The sequence below is a fragment of the Oncorhynchus mykiss genome, chromosome 23 (genome assembly GCF_057628025.1).
Source record: "Oncorhynchus mykiss isolate SJ-2025 chromosome 23, ASM5762802v1, whole genome shotgun sequence".
Classification (NCBI taxonomy): Eukaryota; Metazoa; Chordata; class Actinopteri; order Salmoniformes; family Salmonidae; genus Oncorhynchus; species Oncorhynchus mykiss.
Window position 1 is genome coordinate 12,365,025 of NC_143044.1, and position 20,210 is coordinate 12,385,234.

The 20,210-nt window shown below is 44.2% G+C and overlaps 1 protein-coding gene across 1 annotated transcript in view; it reads left to right on the top strand.

Annotated features, from left to right (window-relative positions):
• The first annotated feature begins 1,977 nt into the window (after positions 1 to 1,977).
• LOC110502453 (uncharacterized) overlaps positions 1,978 to 20,210 on the top strand; it is a 45,824-nt gene continuing 27,591 nt past the window's right edge. Inside the window, exons 1-2 of the mRNA XM_021580478.3 lie at positions 1,978 to 2,645; positions 3,135 to 4,170. Coding sequence (XP_021436153.3) covers positions 2,415 to 2,645; positions 3,135 to 4,170 — 1,267 coding nt within the window. The 5' untranslated portion in view covers positions 1,978 to 2,414. The remainder of the gene's footprint in view (positions 2,646 to 3,134; positions 4,171 to 20,210) is intronic.

A 20,210-nucleotide genomic window follows, 5' to 3' on the forward strand; every position in this document is an offset into this window, starting at 1 on the left:
AAAAGCCTATGCGCTCTGATCTCCTCTGGCCAGGGGAAATCAAGAGGTAATGCCTAAGCCTGGGACATCATGCACCCCAAAAATCTAAGGGGTGCATGGCTAGGGGTTGGTCTGGATTTCATTTTTCAGACACCTAAAACCTTTTACCAGCAATCTAGAGCTACAATCATTTTGCTTAATTCTATGTAAAAAATACATGTATTTTTCTTCATGTCTAAGTATATCTATTGAGCTGTTTGTATCCTCCTGACTGGTGTATATTTTTTTAAAGAAACAAAAATGTTTCTCTGCATCTCTGTTAAAATCTGGGTAAAAGATTGAAAGTAATGTGTGTCTTATTCAGTACATTTAGTAATTGCTACCAATCTGGATATGAGGTTTGTCCCCCCTTTGCTGCTAGAACAGCCTTCACTCTTCTGGAAAGGCTTTCCACTAGACGTTGGAACATTGCTGCGGGGACTTGCTTCCATTCAGTCACAAGAGCATTAGTGAGGTCGGGCACCAATATGGGGAGATTATGCCTGGCTCGCAGTCAGTGTTCCAATTCATCCCAAAGGTGTTCGATGAGGTTGAGGTCAGGGCTATGTGCAGGCCAGTCGAGCTCTTCCACACCGATCTCAACAAACCATTTCTGTATTGACCTTGCTTTGTGCATGGGGTCATTGGGTGGCAGCGTAGCCTAGTGGTTAGAGCCTTGGACTAGTAACCGAAAGCTTGCAAGATCGAATCCCCTGAACAAGGCAGTTAACCCACTGTTTCTAGGCCATCATTGAAAATAAGAATTTGTTGACTGACTTGCCTGGTAAAATAAAAAATTGTCATGAAACAGGAAAGGGCCTTCCCCAAACTGTTGCCACAAAGTTGGAAGCACAGAATTGTCTAATATGTCATTGTATACTGTAGATTTCCCTTCACTGGAACTAAGGGGCCTAGCCCAAACCACAAAAAACAGCCCCAGACCATTATTCCTCCTCCACAAAATGTTACAGTTGGCACTATGCATTCAGGCAGGTACCATTCTCCTGGCATCTGCCAAACCCAGATTTGTCTGTCGGACTGCCAGTCCAATGGTGGTGAGCTTAACATCACTCCAGCTAATGCTTGGCATTATGCATGGTGATAGCTTGTGTGCGGCTGCTCGGCCTTGGAAACCCATTTCATGAAGCTCCCGACAAACAGTTATTGTGCCGACTGTGAGCCCGTTCTGTGAGCTTGTGTGGCCTACCACTTTGCCGTTGTTGCACCTAGATGTTTCCACTTTACAATACAGTTGACCGGGACAGCTCTAGCAGGGCAGAAATTTGACGAACTGACTTGTTGGAAAGATGGTTCCACGTTAAAAGTCACTGAACTTTTCAGTGAGGTCATTCTACTGCCAATGTTTGTCTATGGAGATTGCATGGCTGTGTGCTCGATTGTATACACCTGTTAGCAGCTGTTGTGGCTGAAATAACTGAATCCACTAATTTAAAGGGGTATCCACATATGTTTGTATATTTGAGGTTGGGAGATTGGGGAATCTATCTGGGCTAGCTGAAGCCAACTTCATAAAATTGCTAGGTGACTAGTAGAGTTAGAGATACACTACAAAAACGCTAACTCACTTAGCTGGCATGCCTGCTGGCAATATGCAGAAAAATAAACATGTTTGAATTTTTTCAGGGTTAGTTGTCATCTCAAGAGGCGCTTAGATATGCAGAAAAATATACATATAGTTTTGTTTACATTGAATTAAGTATAATTATTAAAAATGCAAAATTCTTCCCCCCTCTGCCATCCTGTCATACTTTGTGCTTCCTCCATGTTTGGGGTACATGGCATCCCTTGACTAAATCCTGCCATCTGTCATCACAACAGAACACAACACAAACAGAATGCTCCTCCTAAAGTTTAAGAGAGTCATACAGCAGATGGCGCAAGAAGACAACGCGTCCTCGCCACTCCGAAGAGGGAGAGAGAGAGGGGCACGAGTTTTCCAGTCAGCCAAATTTTTCTCAGAACTGCAGTCACGCACCCTTGCTTCTCGACTCCCCAGCGCGAGCTGCTATGCATCTGCAGCAGCCACTCCCTATTCTCCCTTTTGGCCGAAACCCGGGAGTGCCTTAGGCACAGCTGTATGCGCGAGGAGGCAGGCATGCCCAGAAGCCGGCTCTGCTGAAGAGACCGCGCGCAGACGACTTTGAGAAAGGCGGGAATATAGGAGAATACCGCTCTTTTCGGAGAGCTTCAAAATGGGCGTGTGAGTAATAGAACAAACATGAATTTGGTATAATTATATGGACGTTAGATAAAGAGTGTATATTTTGGTCCATGTGTGAAGTTGGGATTGGTTGGACTGTGCACTGAATTCGTAGGTTACTGACCGTTGTAGGATAGATACTTTTATCCTCCCATTGGAGTAGTCTAGTACAAGGATGGAAAAGGCGACGCAGCCCCAGCTGATGGTCAATAGCGCAGAGAGTCCGACGGAGGAGCTCTCAAAGATAAGCGATGAGGAGCTGCTCAAGTGGAGCAAAGAGGAGTTGGTGCGGCGGCTACGGAGGGCAGAAGCAGTGAAGATGGGCTTTATGCTTGACCACGGGAATTTGATCCGGGAGGTGAACCGGCGGCTCCAGCAGCACCTGACCGAGATCCGGGGTTTGAAGGTGAGGCAGGTGTGATAATGCCGGGCGCGCACTGCTCTATGGATGTCTAACGGTCTCATGTTGTGTAGACTTTGTAGGCATGTTTCCAAATCAATCATGCGTTAAAAAACGCTGTAGCCTATAGTGTTACCTCTGCAAACTCCTTGAAAATAATGAAGGTAGGTGGTTCGAAGGTAGCAAGTAGCCTATATCATAATCCAACCCAAAGATCCACTTGTTGCCTTTATGCTTTTCCTATTACAGATGGAACTGCTGAGGATATTTAAACACAACCAAAAAGTACATTTAGGAAGGCCTATGATTTGTTTCAAAATCACAGTAAATCATCAATTAAATACATCACCATCACACGCACACACATGCTCCCCCTCAATACACAATTGCGTGCTCAACATTATTTATCAGAAATCCCATATGATAAATTATATAACACCTGTGTGTGTGTGTGTGTGTGTGTGTGTGTGTGTGTGTGTGTGTGTGTGTGTCCAGGATGTGAACCAGAAGCTGCAGGAGGATAACCAGGAGCTGCGGGACCTGTGCTGTTTCCTTGATGACGACCGTCAGAAGGGCAAGCGTGTGTCTCGGGAGTGGCAGCGTCTGGGTCGCTACAGCGCCGGCCTCATGAGGAAAGAGGTGGCCCTCTACCTGCAGAAACTCAAGGAGCTGGAGCAGCGCCAGGGAGAAGTGATCAGAGAGAACCTGGAGCTCAAAGAGCTGTGTATTCTACTGGACGAGGAGAGAGGGGGAGGAGCAGGGCAGAGTGCAGGGTGCAGAAGCTCCATCGACAGCCAGAGTAGTCTGTCTCAAACTGGGGGGGCTACACTGGGCTTGCTTCGAGACGTGGGGGATGGGAGCAGCACCTCGAGTGCGGGAAGCACGGATAGCCCCGACCACCCCCACCGCAAGCCCCCTCACCAGGGCTCCAGCCTGAGCTCCAACCCTGGCTCCAACCATGACAAACCAGAAGGCCCGGGCCCCGAATCTACAGGCCGCCGCCACAGCTCCACCCCGGACTACCACACCTTCCCCCAGGCCTGCAGGCCCCGCGGGGGGTCCCTCACCAGCCCTGATCCCAGGGGCCTCCGGGGGCCCTGCAGCCCAGAGAAACACGGCATATTCCCTAACCGACTGGCGGCTGAGGCCCACTCCAAACCCAACAGTGCTGGCATGCTGGCCCAGAAACCGCTTTTGGGGTCTGGGCAAGGGATAGGGCCAAACCAAGGTTCAGGCCAGTCAAGTCCTGACCTCTCACAGAGACACAGGGTTAATGCGATCGGGGTTGGGGCTGGATGTTGGACCCCTGAGCCCAAACAGGCACTGACGGGGACGCCAGAGCACCTGAGGAAGGGTCGGGTGATTGTGGGGAGCCCTGAAGTGTTACGACACCACAACCACAGCCCCAGTTCAGAGCACTGGAAGGGGAGGTACGGCAGCAGCCTCCCAGCAGGCAGGGAGTGGGGACAGATGAGGACCACTGGAGATGAGTTGTCCCCTCACCACGGCAGCATCTACAGTGGCATGAACGGTGAGTTTTTATCCAGAATAGTAATAATGCTTTATTTTTTTTTATACAGGACAATATGTAGCTGAGGTGGTTCAAGGAACTATGTTTGTGTGATGAGTCTTGAGACATTAACCCCATCTGAGACATAATACTCATGCCTAGGTTTTAGCTCAGTGTGCTTACACAGTCTTTTGGTGTGGCTATGTGGGTTAGCAGGATCAGTCACCGTGGAATCTAAGCTTGGGCGATATACAGTTTATACTATATACCGGGGTATTTTGAAATACTGACGGTATGATTTTTTTATATCGTAAAAAAAACTTGCGTGGGTGCGTGCTACGCCACTGCTTATAACTTTAAGTTAAGTTTAACTATAAGAAATTTCAAATCTGTCAATTAAATTATATCCACCTCAGGGCTCCAGCTATGCATTTGGTTTGCTAACTTGCTAGCTAAGTGGCTAGATTTCAAGATCAAGCTTGGTTCCATTCAGCCACAAGAGCTAGTGAGGTCGGGCACTGATGTTGGCCGATTAGGCCTGGCTCGCAGTTGGCGTTCCAATTCATCCCAAAGGTGTTCAATTGGTTTGAGTTTAAGGCTCTGTGCAGGCCATTTCTGTATGGACCCCACTTTTTGCACGGGAACATTGTCATGCTGAAATAGGAAAGGGCCTTCCCCAAACTATTGCAACACAAAGTTGGAAGCAGAGAATCGTCTAGAATGTCATTGTATGCTGTAGTGTTAAGATTTCCCTTCACTGGAACTAAGGGACCTAGCCCGAACCATGAAAAACAGCCCCAGAACATTATTCCTCCTCCACCAAACTTTGGCACAACAGTTGGCACTATGCATTCAGGCAGGCAGCGTTCTCCTGGCATCTGCCAAACACAGATTCATCTGTCGGACTGGCAAATGATGAAGCGTGATTTATCGCTCCAAAGAATGCGTTTACACTGCTCCAGAGTCCAATGGCGACAAGCTTTACATGACTCCAACCGACTCTTGGCTTTGCGCATTGTGATCTTAGGCTTGTGCGCGGCTGCTCGGCCATGGAAACCCATTTCATGAAGCTCCCGGGAAACATTTATTGTGCTGATGTTGCTTCCAAAGGCAGTTTGGAACTCGGAAGTGTGTGTTGAAACAGAGGACAGACGATTTTTCCACGCTACGCTTTTAAGCACTCGGCGGTCCCATTCTGTGAGCTTGTGTGGCCTACCACTTCATGGCTGAGCTGTTGTTGCTCCTTGACTTTTCCACGCCACAATAACAGCACTTACAGTTGACCGGCACAGCTCTAACAGGGCAGAAATTTGAAGGACTGACTTGTTGGAAAGGTGGCATCCTATGACGGTGCCACTTTGAAAGTCACTGAGCTCTTCAGTAAGGCCATTCTACTGCCAATGTTTGTCTATGGAGATTACATAGCGTTGTGCTCGATTTTATACACCTATCAGCAAGGGGTGTGGCGGAAATTGCTGAATCGCCGAATTTGAAGGGCTGTCCACATACTTTTGTATATATAGTGTAGTTTGTACTTAAAATGTTTTATTTGCGCCCCTTGTGTGCATTTTCAGTAATACCGTATACCCCGGTATGATACAGAAACAGTACCATCGCTAGTGGTATCACCAATGTGGTTCAGCAGTAGTTACAGTGTTAGCAAATCAGCAGTGATGTCACCGCTCTGTGGGATTCTCTCTCTGTGGAGTTGTGGTGGAGTTTGTGCGTGCATGGGTGTGTGTTCGTGTGTGTATGAGTGATTGGGGGAGGGCATATGATGTAACACTCCCCAGGGTGTCTTAAGTCAACACAGGTAACACAGTCTTGTGCGTTCAGGGCTGTGAGTCAGGCAACACACATGCACACAGCCTGCAGTTGTGCCACTAAGCACAGCAGGGTCCTGCCTCCTTGGTTAATTTTTATTATTATTATTATCAGCATCTTTTATTTATTTTTACCCACTGTTCCAGGGGCATTTGTGTGTGTGTCTAAGAGTTCAGGGAGTTATTTTGCAGGACTGTGTGTCCTGGATAAACAGAGAGAGAGAGGGAGTAGGGCTGTCCACTTAGTTAAATAAGAGGCTTTTATTTTACATTTAAATAACATTACATCAAACAGATTTAATAATAATAATAATAATAACCTAGACAAATGTTCCTCTTTTCATAGTAAAAGCCTAATTTATATGTACAAATATTGTGAGGATCGATGCTGGAGACGAGAAGTACGTGAGTGAACAGGGAGTGAACATTTAATGAAACATGAAACAGAACAGGAACAGCGTCTGGACAGGGAAAAAATAACGACATCAATGCTGACACAGGGAACCAACTGAGGAGCACACAGATATAGAGGGGGTAATCAACAAAGTCATGGAGTCCAGGTGAGTCCAATATTGCGCAGCTGTGCGTAATGATGGTGACAGGTGAGCGGGCTGGGGCGTGGGAGCCCGGCAGACCGGCTGGGGCGTGGTAGCCCGGCTGACTGACTGGGGTGTGGTAGCCCGGCTGACCGGCTCGGGCATGGGAGCCAGGCTGACCGGTTGAGGCGTGGGAGCCCGGCTGACTGGTTGAGGCGTGGGAACTGATGAACCGGTTGAGGCGTGGGAGCCTGATGGGCCGGTTGAAGCATGATGTGGGGTGGCCGTCTGCCGAGCCAACCAGGGCAAAAAGACCTCTCGAGCCAGCTAGGGCGTGGAATCCCGACGAGCTAGCTGAGGCAGCCCTGGTTCCATCGGCGACGGCACCCGGACGCTACCTCACCAACCGAAACAAAAACCCCAAACTCCTTGATGCTTCCTTTAGTGGTGTCAGCATTCTGTGAGGATCGACGCTGGAGACGAGAAGCAGGTACAGGGAATGAACATTTAATGAAACAAGGACATGAAGCAGAACAGGAACAGCGTCTGGACAGGGGAAAAATAATGACATCAATGCTGACACAGGGAACAAACTGGGGAGCAGACAGATATGGAGGGGGTAATCAACAAAGTAATGAAATCCAGGTGAGTCCAATATTGCGCAGCTGTGCGTAATGATGGTGACAGGTGTGCTTAATGAAAGGTAGCCTGGCATCCTCGAGCGCCTGAGATGGGGAGTGGAAGCAGGCATTATGCATGTTTTGGGGATAAATTATGTGATTGTGTCTTTCCTTTTAAGAATGAATGTGCACATGTTTAAATGTGTGTGAGACAGAGAGAGAAAGCAACAGAGAGAGAGAGACTGAGTAAGTGTGTGTGCGTGCGTGCAGCCCAGAGTTGGTAAAGATTACTGTAGAGTGCTGAGTGGATGCTGTTTGTAAGGCCACAGGGTTTGAGTCCTGGAGGTGAGCAGTTAGCCTGACACTGCACTTATCACCACAGAACTACACTCTCATTTACACACTACTGTCTACTCAGTAGGAAAGACACTACAATATACAGTGGGGCAAAAAAGTATTTAGTCAGCCACAAATTGTACAAGTTCTCCCACTTAAAAAGATGAGAGAGGCCTGTAATTTTCATCATAGGTACACTTCAACTATGACAGACAAAATGAGAAAAAAAATCCAGAAAATCACATTGCAGGATTTTTAATGAATTTATTTGCAAATTATGGTGGAAAATAAGTATTTGGTCAATAACAAAAGTTTCTCTCAATACTTTGTTATATACCCTTTGTTGGCAATGACAGAGGTCAAACGTTTTCTGTAAGTTTTCACAAGGTTTTCACACACTGTTGCTGGTATTTTGGCCCATTCCTCCATGCAGATCTCCTCTAGAGCAGTGATGTTTTGGGGCTGTTGCTGGGCAACACAGACTTTCAACTCCCTCCAAAGATTTTCTATTGGGTTGAGATCTGGAGACTGGCTAGGTCACTCCAGTACCTTGAAATGCTTCTTACAAAGCCACTCCTTCGTTGCCCGGGCCGTGTGTTTGGGATCATTGTCATGCTGAAAGACCCAGCCACGTTTCATCTTCAATGCTCTTGCTGATGGAAGGAGGTTTTCACTCAAAATCTCACGATACATGGCCCCATTCATTCTTTCCTTTACACAGATCAGTCGTCCTGGTCCCTTTGCATAAAAACAGCCAAAAGCATGCTGTTTTCCACCCCCATGCTTCACAGTAGGTATGGTGTTCTTTGGTTGCAACTCAGCATTCTTTGTCCTCCAAACACGACGAGTTGATTTTTTACCAAATAGTTATATTTTGGTTTCATCTGACCATATGACATTCTCCCAATCTTCTTCTGGATCATCCAAATGCTCTCTAGCAAACCTCAGATGGGCCTGGACATGTACTGGCTTAAGCAGGGGGACACGTCTGGGACTGCAGGATTTGAGTCCCTGGCGGCGTAGTGTGTTACTGATGGTAGGCTTTGTTACTTTGGTCCCAGCTCTCTGCAGGTCATTCACTAGGTCCCCCGTGTGGTTCTGGGATTTTTGCTCACCGTTCTTGTGATAATTTTGACCCCACGGGGTGAGATCTTGCGTGGAGCCCCAGATCGAGGGAGATTATCAGTGGTCTTGTATGTCTTCCATTTCCTAATAATTGCTCCCACAGTTGATTTCTTCAAACCAAGCTGCTTACCTATTGCAGATTCAGTCTTCCCAGCCTGGTGCAGGTCTATAATTTTGTTTCTGGTGTCCTTTGACAGCTCTTTGGTCTTGGCCATAGTGGAGTTTGGAGTGTAACTGTTTGAGGTTGTGGACAGGTGTCTTTTATACTGATAACAAGTTCAAACAGGTGCCATTAATACAGGTAACGAATGAGTGGAGGACAGGGGAGCCTCTTAAGAGTCTATGGGGGCGCTATTTCATTATTGGATAAAAAAGCGCAATATTTTGTCACGAAAAGATGCTCGACTATGCATATAATTGACAGCTTTGGAAAGAAAACAGTCTGACGTTTCCAAAACTGCAAAGATATTATCTGTGAGTGCCACAGAACTCATGCTACAGGCGAAACCAAGATGAAACTTTAAACAGGAAATGAGCAGAATTTCTGAAGCTCTGTTTTCTATTGTCTCCTTATATGGCTGTGAATGCACCACGAGCGAGCCTGCCCTTTCTGTCGTTTCTTAAAGATGTCTGCAGCATTGTGACGTATTTGTAGGCATATAATTGGAAGATTGGCCATAATAGACTACATTTTCCAGGGGTCCGCCCGGTGTCCTTTGTCTAAATTGGTGCGTAATCTTCAGGTGCGGGCATTTTCTCCTGGGATTCAGAACAGAAAGCACACTTCCACGAACGATATATCATCGAAGAGATATGTGAAAAACACCTTGAGGATTGGTTCTAAACAACGTTTGCCATGTTTCAGTCGATATTATGGAGTTAATTTGGAAAAAAGTTCGGCGTTTTGATGACTGGATTTTCGTTTTTTTTTTGGTAGCCAAATGTGACGCACCAAACGGAACGATTTCTCCTAAACAAATAATCTTTCAGGAAAAACTGAACATTTGCTATCTAACAGAGTCTCCTCATTGAAAACATCTGAAGTTCTTCAAAGGTAAATTATTTTATTTGAATGCTTTTCTGGTTTTTGTGAAAATGTTGCCTGATGAATGCTAATGCTAACGCTAAATGCTACGCTAGCTAGCTACTGTTACACAAATGATTGTTTTCCTATGGTTGAGAAGCATATTTTGAAAATCTGAGATGACAGTGTTGTTAACAAAAGGCTAAGCTTGAGAGCTAGCATATTTATTTCATTTCATTAGCGATTTTCATGAATAGTTAACGTTGCGTTATGGTAATGAGCTTGAGGCTGTATTCACGATCCCGATCCGGGATGGCTAAGTGCTAGAGGTTAAAGAAGAAGTTACAGGTCTGTGAGAGCCAGAAATCTTGCTTGTTTGTAGGTGACCAAATACTTATTTTCCCCCATAATTTGCAAATCAATTCATAAAAAATCTTACAATGTGATTTTCTGGATTTTTTTTTCTCATTTTGACTGTCATAGTTTTTTATTTTTTTATTTTTTTATTTCACCTTTATTTAACCAGGTAGGCAAGTTGAGAACAAGTTCTCATTTACAATTGCGACCTGGCCAAGATAAAGCAAAGCAGTTCGACACATACAACGACACAGAGTTACACATGGAGTAAAACAAACATACAGTCAATAATACAGTATAAACAAGTCTATATACGATGTGAGCAAATGAGGTGAGATAAGGGAGGTAAAGGCAAAAAGGCCATGGTGGCAAAGTAAATACAATATAGCAAGTAAAACACTGGAATGGTAGATTTTCAATGGGAGAATGTGCAAAGTAATGGGGTGCAAAGGAGCAAAATAAATAAATTAATTAAAAACAGTAGGGAAAGAGGTAGTTGTTTGGGCTAAATTATAGGTGGACTATGTACAGGTGCAGTAATCTGTGAGCTGCTCTGACAGTTGGTGCTTAAAGCTAGTGAGGGAGATAAGTGTTTCCAGTTTCAGAGATTTTTGTAGTTCGTTCCAGTCATTGGCAGCAGAGAACTGGAAGGAGAGGCGGCCAAAGAAATAATTGGTTTTGGGGGTGACTAGAGAGATATACCTGCTGGAGTGTGTGCTGCAGGTGGGAGATGCAATGGTGATCAGCGAGCTGAGATAAGGGGGGACTTTACCTAGCAGGGTCTTGTAGATGACATGGAGCCAGTGGGTTTGGCGATAGTTGAAGTGTACCTATGAAACAAATTACAGGCCTCCCTCATCTTTTTAAGTGGGAGAACTTACACAATTGGTGGCTGACTAAATACTTTTTTGCCCCACTGTATACTGAACAAAAATATAAACACAAGATGCAACAATTTCAAAGATGTTACTGAGTTACAGTTCATATAAGGAAATCAGTCAATTGAAATAAATTCAGTAGGCCTTAATCTATGGCAGTGGTGGAAAAGTACCCAATTGTCATACTTGAGTAAAAGAAAACGATACCTTCATAGAAAATGACTCAAGTAAAAGTGAAAGTCACCAAGAAAAATACTAATTAAGTAAAAGTCTAAAAGTATTTGGTTTTAAATATACTTAAGTATCAAAAGTAATGTTAAAATATACTTAAGTATCAAAAGTAAAAGTGTAAATCATTTCAAATTCCTTATATTATTAATCAAACCAAATTTTTTTAATGGATAGCCAGGAGCACCCACCAACACTCAGACATCATTTACAAATAAAGAATTTCTGTTTAGTGAGTCCGCCAGTAGGGATGACCAGTGATGTTCTCTTGATAAGCTTGTGAATTGGACCCTTTTCCTTTTCTGCTAAGCATCCAGAATGTAACGAGTACTTTTGGGTGGCAGGGAAAATGTATAGAGTAAAAAGTACATTATTTTCTTTAGGAATGTAGTGAAGTAAAAATAAATGTTGTCAAGTACTTTACACCACTGATCAATGGATTTCACATGACTGGGCAGGAATTGTGTACACATCATTGTGACATGAGCCATGCATTATCATGCTAAAACATGAGGTAATGGCGGCAGATGAATGGCATGACAATGGGCCTCAGGATCTCGTCACGGTATCTCTGTGCCTTCAAATTGCCAACATAGAGCGTTGAAGTGCAAGGCTCAACTTCTCTGCTGTTTTGGTGCCCGTGCACATGAGCAGATAATGTGTGTGAGTGACTGTGTGAGAGCGAAGTGGTGAATCTCGCTCATCTCAATATCTCCGGTGCTGCTCATGGCAATGTAATTTCACTAAGCCTAACATTAAGATCCATTTTTTATGAGAGGATTGATCATTTAGAGGCATATTGAACAGGGATTAGAGTGTAATTGAGAAGTGGGCCTGTGTTACTGTGTACACAATAGTTTATTTGCTTTGAACTCACATCCCTGTCAGAACAGGGTGTACAGTAAAGTATGAAAGGCTTGAAGTGTGTTCATATTTCTTTCTCTCTCCCTCATCCTTCGCTCTCTCTTTTTCTGTCAGCCTTTCACTCTCTCTGCTCTCTCCCTCCCTGCTGTGGAAGCGGAGTTTATTGGGAAATTAATGTCTGGTGCTCACTCATCCCTCTGACACCATGAGAAAACGATGGGAGAACAGTCTTCAGGAGCTCCGCCGCTTAACACTGCTCTCTATATCCTCCTGCCTCTCTGTTTTTATCCCTATTCTTCTTCCATCCTTCATCTTCTCACCCCATAGCCTCAAATCACCCTACCTCACTCTCTTCCTCCCAGCGCTTTCTTCTTTCTCCCCCTCTGCCTCCCCTCTTTCTATCTCCAGCCCTCTCAATGTTACAGAAGTGATTGGGCTCTCACATACTGTGTGTGGCTTGGTCTGTTGGTCTCAGGCACATAGAGGCACCAGTTACAATGGCAGAACACCAGCCAGGCTAAGTTTTTATTTTTTTGAATCTTTATTTAACAAGGCAAGTCAGTTAAGAACAAATTCTTTTTTTCAATGGCGGCCTAGGAACAGTGGGTTAACTGCCTTGTTCAGGGGCAGAATGACTCATTTTTACCCTGTCAGCTCGGGGATTCAATCTTGCAACCTTTCGGTTACTAGTCCAACTGTAACGGCTGTTTAAAGAAGAGGAGGACCAAGGTGCAGTGTGGTACGTGTTCATGATTTTTTAATGGAACAGTGAAATAACAAAAACAACAACGAGAACACAAATCATAGAATGCCCACCCAAACTCATGCCCTGACCAAACCAAAATAGAGACATAAAAAGGATCTCTAAGGTCTGGGCGTGACAGTACCCCCCCCCCCCAAAGGTGCGGATTCCGGCCGCAAATCCTAAACCTATAGGGGAGGGTCTGGGTGGGCATCTATCCGCGGTGGAGGCTCTGGTGCGGGACGTGGACCCTGCTCCACCCTAGGCTTGGCCCACTTAGGTGGCGCCTCTGGAGCGGGGACCCTCGCCGCCGACCCCGGACGGGGGCCCCGGACAGGAGGGCGACTCCGGCAGCTCCGGACAGGAGGGCGACTCTGGCAGCTCCGGACAGGAGGCAGGCACAGGACTCACCAGGCTGGGGAGACACACAGGAGACCTGGTTCTGGGAACAGGCACAGGACTCACCGGGCTGGGGAGACATACAGGAGGCCTCTTTCTTGGCCGAGGCACCGGATACACAGGGCCGTGGAGGCGCACTGGCGGTCTCGAGCGCAGAGCTGGCCCGGCCCGTTCTGGCTGGATGCCAGCTTCCACCCGGCAAATGCGGGACACTGGCACCGAGCACACCGGCCTGTGAATGCTCGGCCAAGACACAGTGCGCATCATCCCATTGCACGTGGCCTGACCAGTCACATGCTCTCCCCGGTAAGCAATGGGAGTGGGCTCAGGTCTCCAACCTGACTCCGCCACTTCCCCCAAATTTTTTGGGGGGGCTGCCTCTCGGGCTTCCTTGCCAGCCGTGTTCCCTCATACCATTGGTTTCCTTTTCCTGCTGCCTCCGCTCTCCTGGCTGCCTCCACCTGTTCCCATGGGAGGGGATCCCTTCCAGCCAGGATCTCTTCCCATGTGTAGGATCTCTTGCCGTCCAGGATGTCCTCCCATGTCCAATCCTCTCTTCCACGTTGCTTGGTCCTTTGGTGGTGGGTAGTTCTGTAACGGCTGTTTAAAGAAGAGGAGGACCAAGGTGCAGTGTGGTACGTGTTCATGATTTTTTAATGGAACACTTAAATAACAAAGACGACGAGAACGAACGAATGAATGAACGAAACCAAAACAGTTCTGTATGTTGCAGACACAAAACAACTACCTACGAAACACAGGTAGGAAAAGGCTACCTAAGTATGCTTCTCAATCAGAGACAGCGATAGAGAGCTGCCTCTGATTGAGAACCACATCCAGCCAAACACACAGAAATAGAAAACATAGAATGCCCACCCCAACTCACGCCCTGACCAAACCAAAATAGAGACATAAAAAGGATCTCTGAGGTCAGGGCGTGACACCAACGCTCTAACCACTAGGCTACTTAGCTACTTGCAGCCCCGTATGTGTCGGTGACAATCCGGTTCCCTATGTCTGTGTGCAATGTGTGTGCCTTGTGTTGTGCTCTATCAAATCGAATTCAATTGTATTGGCATTACTTTTGTCCAATATTGCCATAGTGGTAAATAACATGGTTAATCACAACAAGCAATTAATGAATGCTTCATCACATTTTTCAAAAGCCTGAAGATAACATGCTTCCTGTCTGTATGGTTTCCATGGGCTCTAGCCATGTCTGTGTGTCTGTGCTCTCTCTGGTCTCCATCTGTCCTGCCTGCTACTCCTCTGCTCTTAGATTTTTCATCTAAGGTCAGCAATGTCCTCTCTCTTCCAAATAACCAACTGTACATGTACATTCAGCATGGTATTATGTGCCATAGTCTCTGGCATGGGTAAATCTTCATTATAAAACAGAGATTTGTCGACAAGAGCCAGCACCTTAACAAATGATGGCCGTCAACACTATGGCTGTGCTGTGTTCAATAATTGAGAAGGCCAGCCTTCTGGCAATCAGTAAACATTTCCGAATGGTAAGAGTTTGTTTATGCATTGTAGTTGCTTTATGGACATCAGCTGGGCCTGTGCAGGTCAGACCAGCTCCACACACACCTCCCTGGGACTGTCCCTGGGGGGCTTTAACCTTTATCCCAGTTAGAAAAGTGCTACCGGAGTCAGGGATGTGTTTACGTGTGTGTGTGTGTTATTTTGTGTGTAACTGCACAGCGCATACCTCCTGACAGGGTCCCCTTGAATCTGCCCTCTACCCTAACATACATGCACATATGCACGCACGTAGGTACACACACACACACACACACACACACACACACACACACACACACACACACACACACACACACACACACACACACACACACACTCTCCCTAGGGGAAACTAATCCAGTGCTAGGGTGCTCATCTGAGAGGACATGGGCTGTGACCTGGACTACCTTGAATAAGCACCTTCCAAATAATTGCATTGTTTGGTCTATTACCCGTTAGAAATGCATTCATAAGCTATGTGATATTTGGCCAAGAAAATTGCTACCCACACACTGCTCCTCCTAGTGACACTTGTTTTATAAGCCCAGAAACACTTTGCGCACCCCGCAAAGCAGTCCATTCATCATCACATTTGCAGACTTACGTGAGAGCCCACTATTCGTAACGTGATGAGTAGATTGGATTGTCATAATCTAGGCTAATAATATAACTCAATAACTTTTAGCAAAAAAGACTGTTCAATACATGGCTGAGCACATATAGCTTAGGCTATAGGCTATATCAGATAGCCTACCTTTCTTCTTTCTCTGCACAGGAAATATTTGGACACATTTTATGCAATTCTACTACACTTTATATGGCTAGAGGTCGACCGATTATGATTTTTCAACACCGATACCGATATTTTTTCAATTTGGTTTAAATAATGCATAAACACAGTGTTGGAGAAGAAAGTGTAATATGTGCCGTGTAAAAAAGCTAACGTTTCAGTTCCTTGCTCAGAACATGAGAACATATGAAAGCTGGTGGTTCCTTTTAACATGAGTCTTCAATATTTCCAGTTAAGAAGTTTTAGGTTGTAGTTATTATAGAAATTCTAGGACTATTTCTCTCTATACCATTTGTATTTCATATACCTTTGACTATTTGATGTTCTAATAGGCACTATAGTTTTGCCAGCCTAATCCCGGGACTTGATAGACTTGAAGTCATAAACAGCGCAATGCTTGAAGCACAGCGAAGAACTGCTGGCAAACGCAAGAAAGTGCTGTTTGAATGAATGCTTACGAGCCTACTGCTGCCTACCACCGCTCAGTCAGACTGCTCTATCAAATATCAAATCATAGACTTAATTATAATATAATAAACACACAGGAATATAAAATCCAGAAACTTTAATTTCGAAAACAAAACGTTTATTCTTTCAGTGAAATACGGAACTGTTCTATATTTTATCTAAATAATAATAAATTCATGTTAGCAGGCAAAATTAACTAAATATGCAGGTTTAAACATGTATACTTGTGTATTGATTTTAAGAGGAATTGATGTTTATGGTTAGCACCGACAGTGCTTTTTTCATGAATGCGCATGTTAAATCATCACCATTTTGGTGAAGTAGGCTGTGATTCGATGATAAATGAACATGCACCGCATTGATTATATGCAACTCAGGACAAGCTAAATAAACTAGTAATAACACCAACCATGTGTAGTTAACTAGTGATTATGTTAAGATTGATTATTTTTTATAAGGTAAGTTTAATGCTAGCTAACAACTTACATTGGCTCCTTACTGCACTCGCGTAACAAGTGGTCAGGCTGCCACGCAGTCTCCTTGTAGAGTGCAATTTAATTGGCCATAATCGGTGTCCAAAAATGCCAATTACTGATTGTTATGAAAACTTGAAATCGGCTCTAATTAATCGGCCATGCTAGAGGCATTAGTAGAATATTCTTTTATACAACAAATTACAGGTAGTCCCCTTTGCTGACACTGACAAACATGTCAATGAAAATGACGTTGTCCACATAATAGGCCTACAAGAAGGGGAGACACAAATATAATATGAGGTTCATCTAAACTGGAGGAGGAAATTATTGCCCAAAAACAAACTTTTGGTGGCACTTACCCAACTGATAGTGAATATGCGCAGTACGCATTCACCTGGTATATAGCCGATGCTCTCCGCTGGTGTCAGTAAGATAGGCTATACTGTTCTTCGCTCACTTAATTTTATAACTAAAATACAAATTGTAGTCCTTTCATTGCCTTCTCTTTGCTGCAATTGCCATTTGCTTTCCAAAATATGTTTTCCTGCGATTGTATTTGGAAATATTGCGATATGCCTGTCTGGGCCTTTACTTTTCACTGACAGTCGCAACTCAACAATAATCTTCTCATATTGAGCACGCTGCCTTGCCTTGCAACTGTAGGCAATGCGATTTAAAACAATACACTTTATTATTTTTAAAGAAGTGAATGTTCCTCTGTAGCCAAATCATGCTTTGGTAGGCTATTTTGAATGATTTTATTTATTTCTGTATAGACGAGTAGGATAATTAGGCTATACCATTTTTGCTATTTAATTACATTTACTTTAGGGAAAGCTTAGCTTCCCCTAGCCTTATGGATGCACTGCCTATGCATGGGATTATAGGCATGTGTGTCTTCTCTAAATAAACAAATGAAATACGGCCTTGGCTACAATAGAGCACAGTAAAGCAGAACATTGATACGTTTGATTTTCATTTATTTATTATGCAGTTAATTTTTTTAATTAAGCAGTTTATTATTTTTATTAATCAATCAAGGCAGGGCCCTCCAGTTACCCACCTGGGCCCCCTACCTCCTCTCCTGCCCCCATCTGATGATTTGCAGAACGGCAACAGGCAGAGAGCAGGCTCCTGAGTCCTCCTGTAGTTGACGGTTGCAGTAAAAAAAACAAAACAACATACAATTCTACATATATACTGGATAGATAAGATATAATGTATATATTTAATCTTTTTTTTAAGTAAAAATATATATATTACATTTTTTTGCTGCCTCTATGGCACCCCACGGGCCTGGCCCCAGGGTAAGCCCCTGCATTAATCTGACACTGTTACAGTTACATGTTGAGATATTAATTTTGGACGATATTATATAGATATTTGACTCCAAGTATTGATTTGCAAAAGACAACAAGAAAAAATATGTTTTTATTTATTGCTACTGTACTGAAGGCAGTGATAGCTAAGGCTAGTCGGCAGTAACTGCGCCAAAAGTTAATTATTTTTCATCCTATAGCTTGATCTCCATCTTGTTTTTAAATAGTGAGCCAACATGTTTTCAACACTTTTATTTTCCTGACTGATCAAAATGAGTTTTCTCGTGCTCTCTCTTGTCTCTCTGTAGCAGACAAACTATAAAGTGAGCAATATGTTTGGAACATCAAATCGCAATAAAATCACAGTATCGAATCATATAGAATCATGAATATCGTGGGAATCGCAATACGTATCTTATCGGCACCTAAGTATGTAAGGTCCCTGGCAATTCCCAGCCCTACTTCCAAACACAACATCATAATAAGTGTCTCTTCTTCTTTGTCCCCTTTGATTTGCATCATGGCTCTTGCTTGTCATCCACAGTTAGTATAGTGCCATAACATTCCTATTTATTCACTAGGTATAGTGTCTGCCACAGGAGGTTGCTGAGAGGAGAACCACTCATAATAATGTAATGGAGCGAATGGTATGGCATCAAACACCTGGAAACCATCTGTTTGATGTATTTGATACCACTACGCTGATTCTTCTCAAGTCATTACCACAAGCCCGTTCTCTCGAAGTAAGGGGCCACCAACCTCCTGTGGAGTGTGGGTATAGTTTTGTTGGTGCTTGATAGCCAGTATGTCATTTCCCTATAGGTGTACACCTCAGACTAATGACATGGAAATCATATGCAGTATTGCATTGTGTCCTTTGAGATCAATAGTGTTATATTGATATAACACTATTGATCTCAAAGGACACAATGCAATACTGGGTTTATTTTGGAGTACATGATGCACTGCATATGATTTCCATTTAGTTTTTACGACGCACATCAATTCATATTGATCCACAGGTGTAATAAGGACACAATTGTATTGTTAGGCCAATGTAACAACAACATATCAATATATCGGTACAAATCAATGTTCTGCTACAGCCATACAGCCCTAGAGTAGCACTATAGATGTGTAGTCGATGTCTTTTGAGAGCACTTACTTAATATTCTGTGGGCCTTAGTGGAGGGATCTCAATCTGTCAGCCAGTCAGTCAGTGAGGCGTGGTGTCAGTTACTGTGTAAATAGGGCATCATTCTCCATGTTGTGTGCCCAGGGTAAGAGGCATTAGCATTGGAGATGTGACACCCAACATGCCTTGCTGAATGTTCAGGCTGCTTCATGATCCGTAGGTTTCCCCTCCTTTATCCTGCTCCTGTACCTCTGGGCCTGATGTGACATCACCGCACTGCTCTGGTCTGTCATATTCTTTTCTTTTCTGTTTAGGACATTTATATTGCATGATTAACTAATTGAATTTAGAGGGCTTTTGAATTGCTCTCTGGGTTTCAATGAGTGTTGGAGGGAGGGGGTGGTGGTGTAAAAGGGTACACATCGGTTGCTTTAGCATCAAGCTGTTTCTCTGCCTCTTTTGCTCTCTTGCTCCCTCCTCACTCTGAGAAAATGAGTCATTCTCTTATGTGCCCAGCTGTTGGTAAGAGGAAGCCCAGTTCTCTGAATAATCAGTCTGGTACACTGAGCAGTAGGGCCATGTTTCCGCCTTTGCTTGTTAACACCCTGACCAGTGTCTCAAAATACCTTGGGATTTTAATAAAGGTGGTCCAATGCATACAACGCTATTAGCAGTTGTCCAATAAGGATGAACATGTCTGATATCACGGTAGGGAGTCATCAGTGTGACAGGCCTATTATGGCTCATTTAAAAAGGCCAATGTTGTTATTACCAGAGTTGCATTCATATTCCATATGGAAGTGGGACTAGGGAGAGTGAAAAAGCATTGGCTGAATCACCCATAAAGCATTGCCAGGATAGCCTTTATTTTTTTGTGGTGAAATTCTGAAGAAATTTACTTTCATACACCTGAGTCTCTATTCAGAACCAAGTCCCTATTCATTCCCAGGTGTGTAAGAGAGGTAAAACAGTAGATTAGAGGAATGAGAGTCCAGCAACCTCACAATAAGGTATGCTTGAATATTTTTAGTCACATACAGTCCTTGGTCCAGGCATTCTGGCAAAATTCCTCAGTGCCATTTGTGTGTGTTCCCGTGTTACAACCCCTTCACTGCTGCTGCCCATGGATCTGTCCTGTGGTGAGTGCCAGTGGAGGGGCAGGAGGGGACAGGGAGGGCATGAGGCTTTTGCCAGATTTGAATAATGTAGTGTAAAATACATCCCAGATGGTATTACTCTAATTCTATGTTTAACTGCCCTCTTAAAGGGTAATTCCACCACGTTTTAACCTCATAATCATTATCTCCAGCACCATGCAAATGTTTACATACAGTGCCTTGCGAAAGTATTCGGCCCCCTTGAACTTTGCGACCTTTTGCCACATTTCAGGCTTCAAACATAAAGATATAAAACT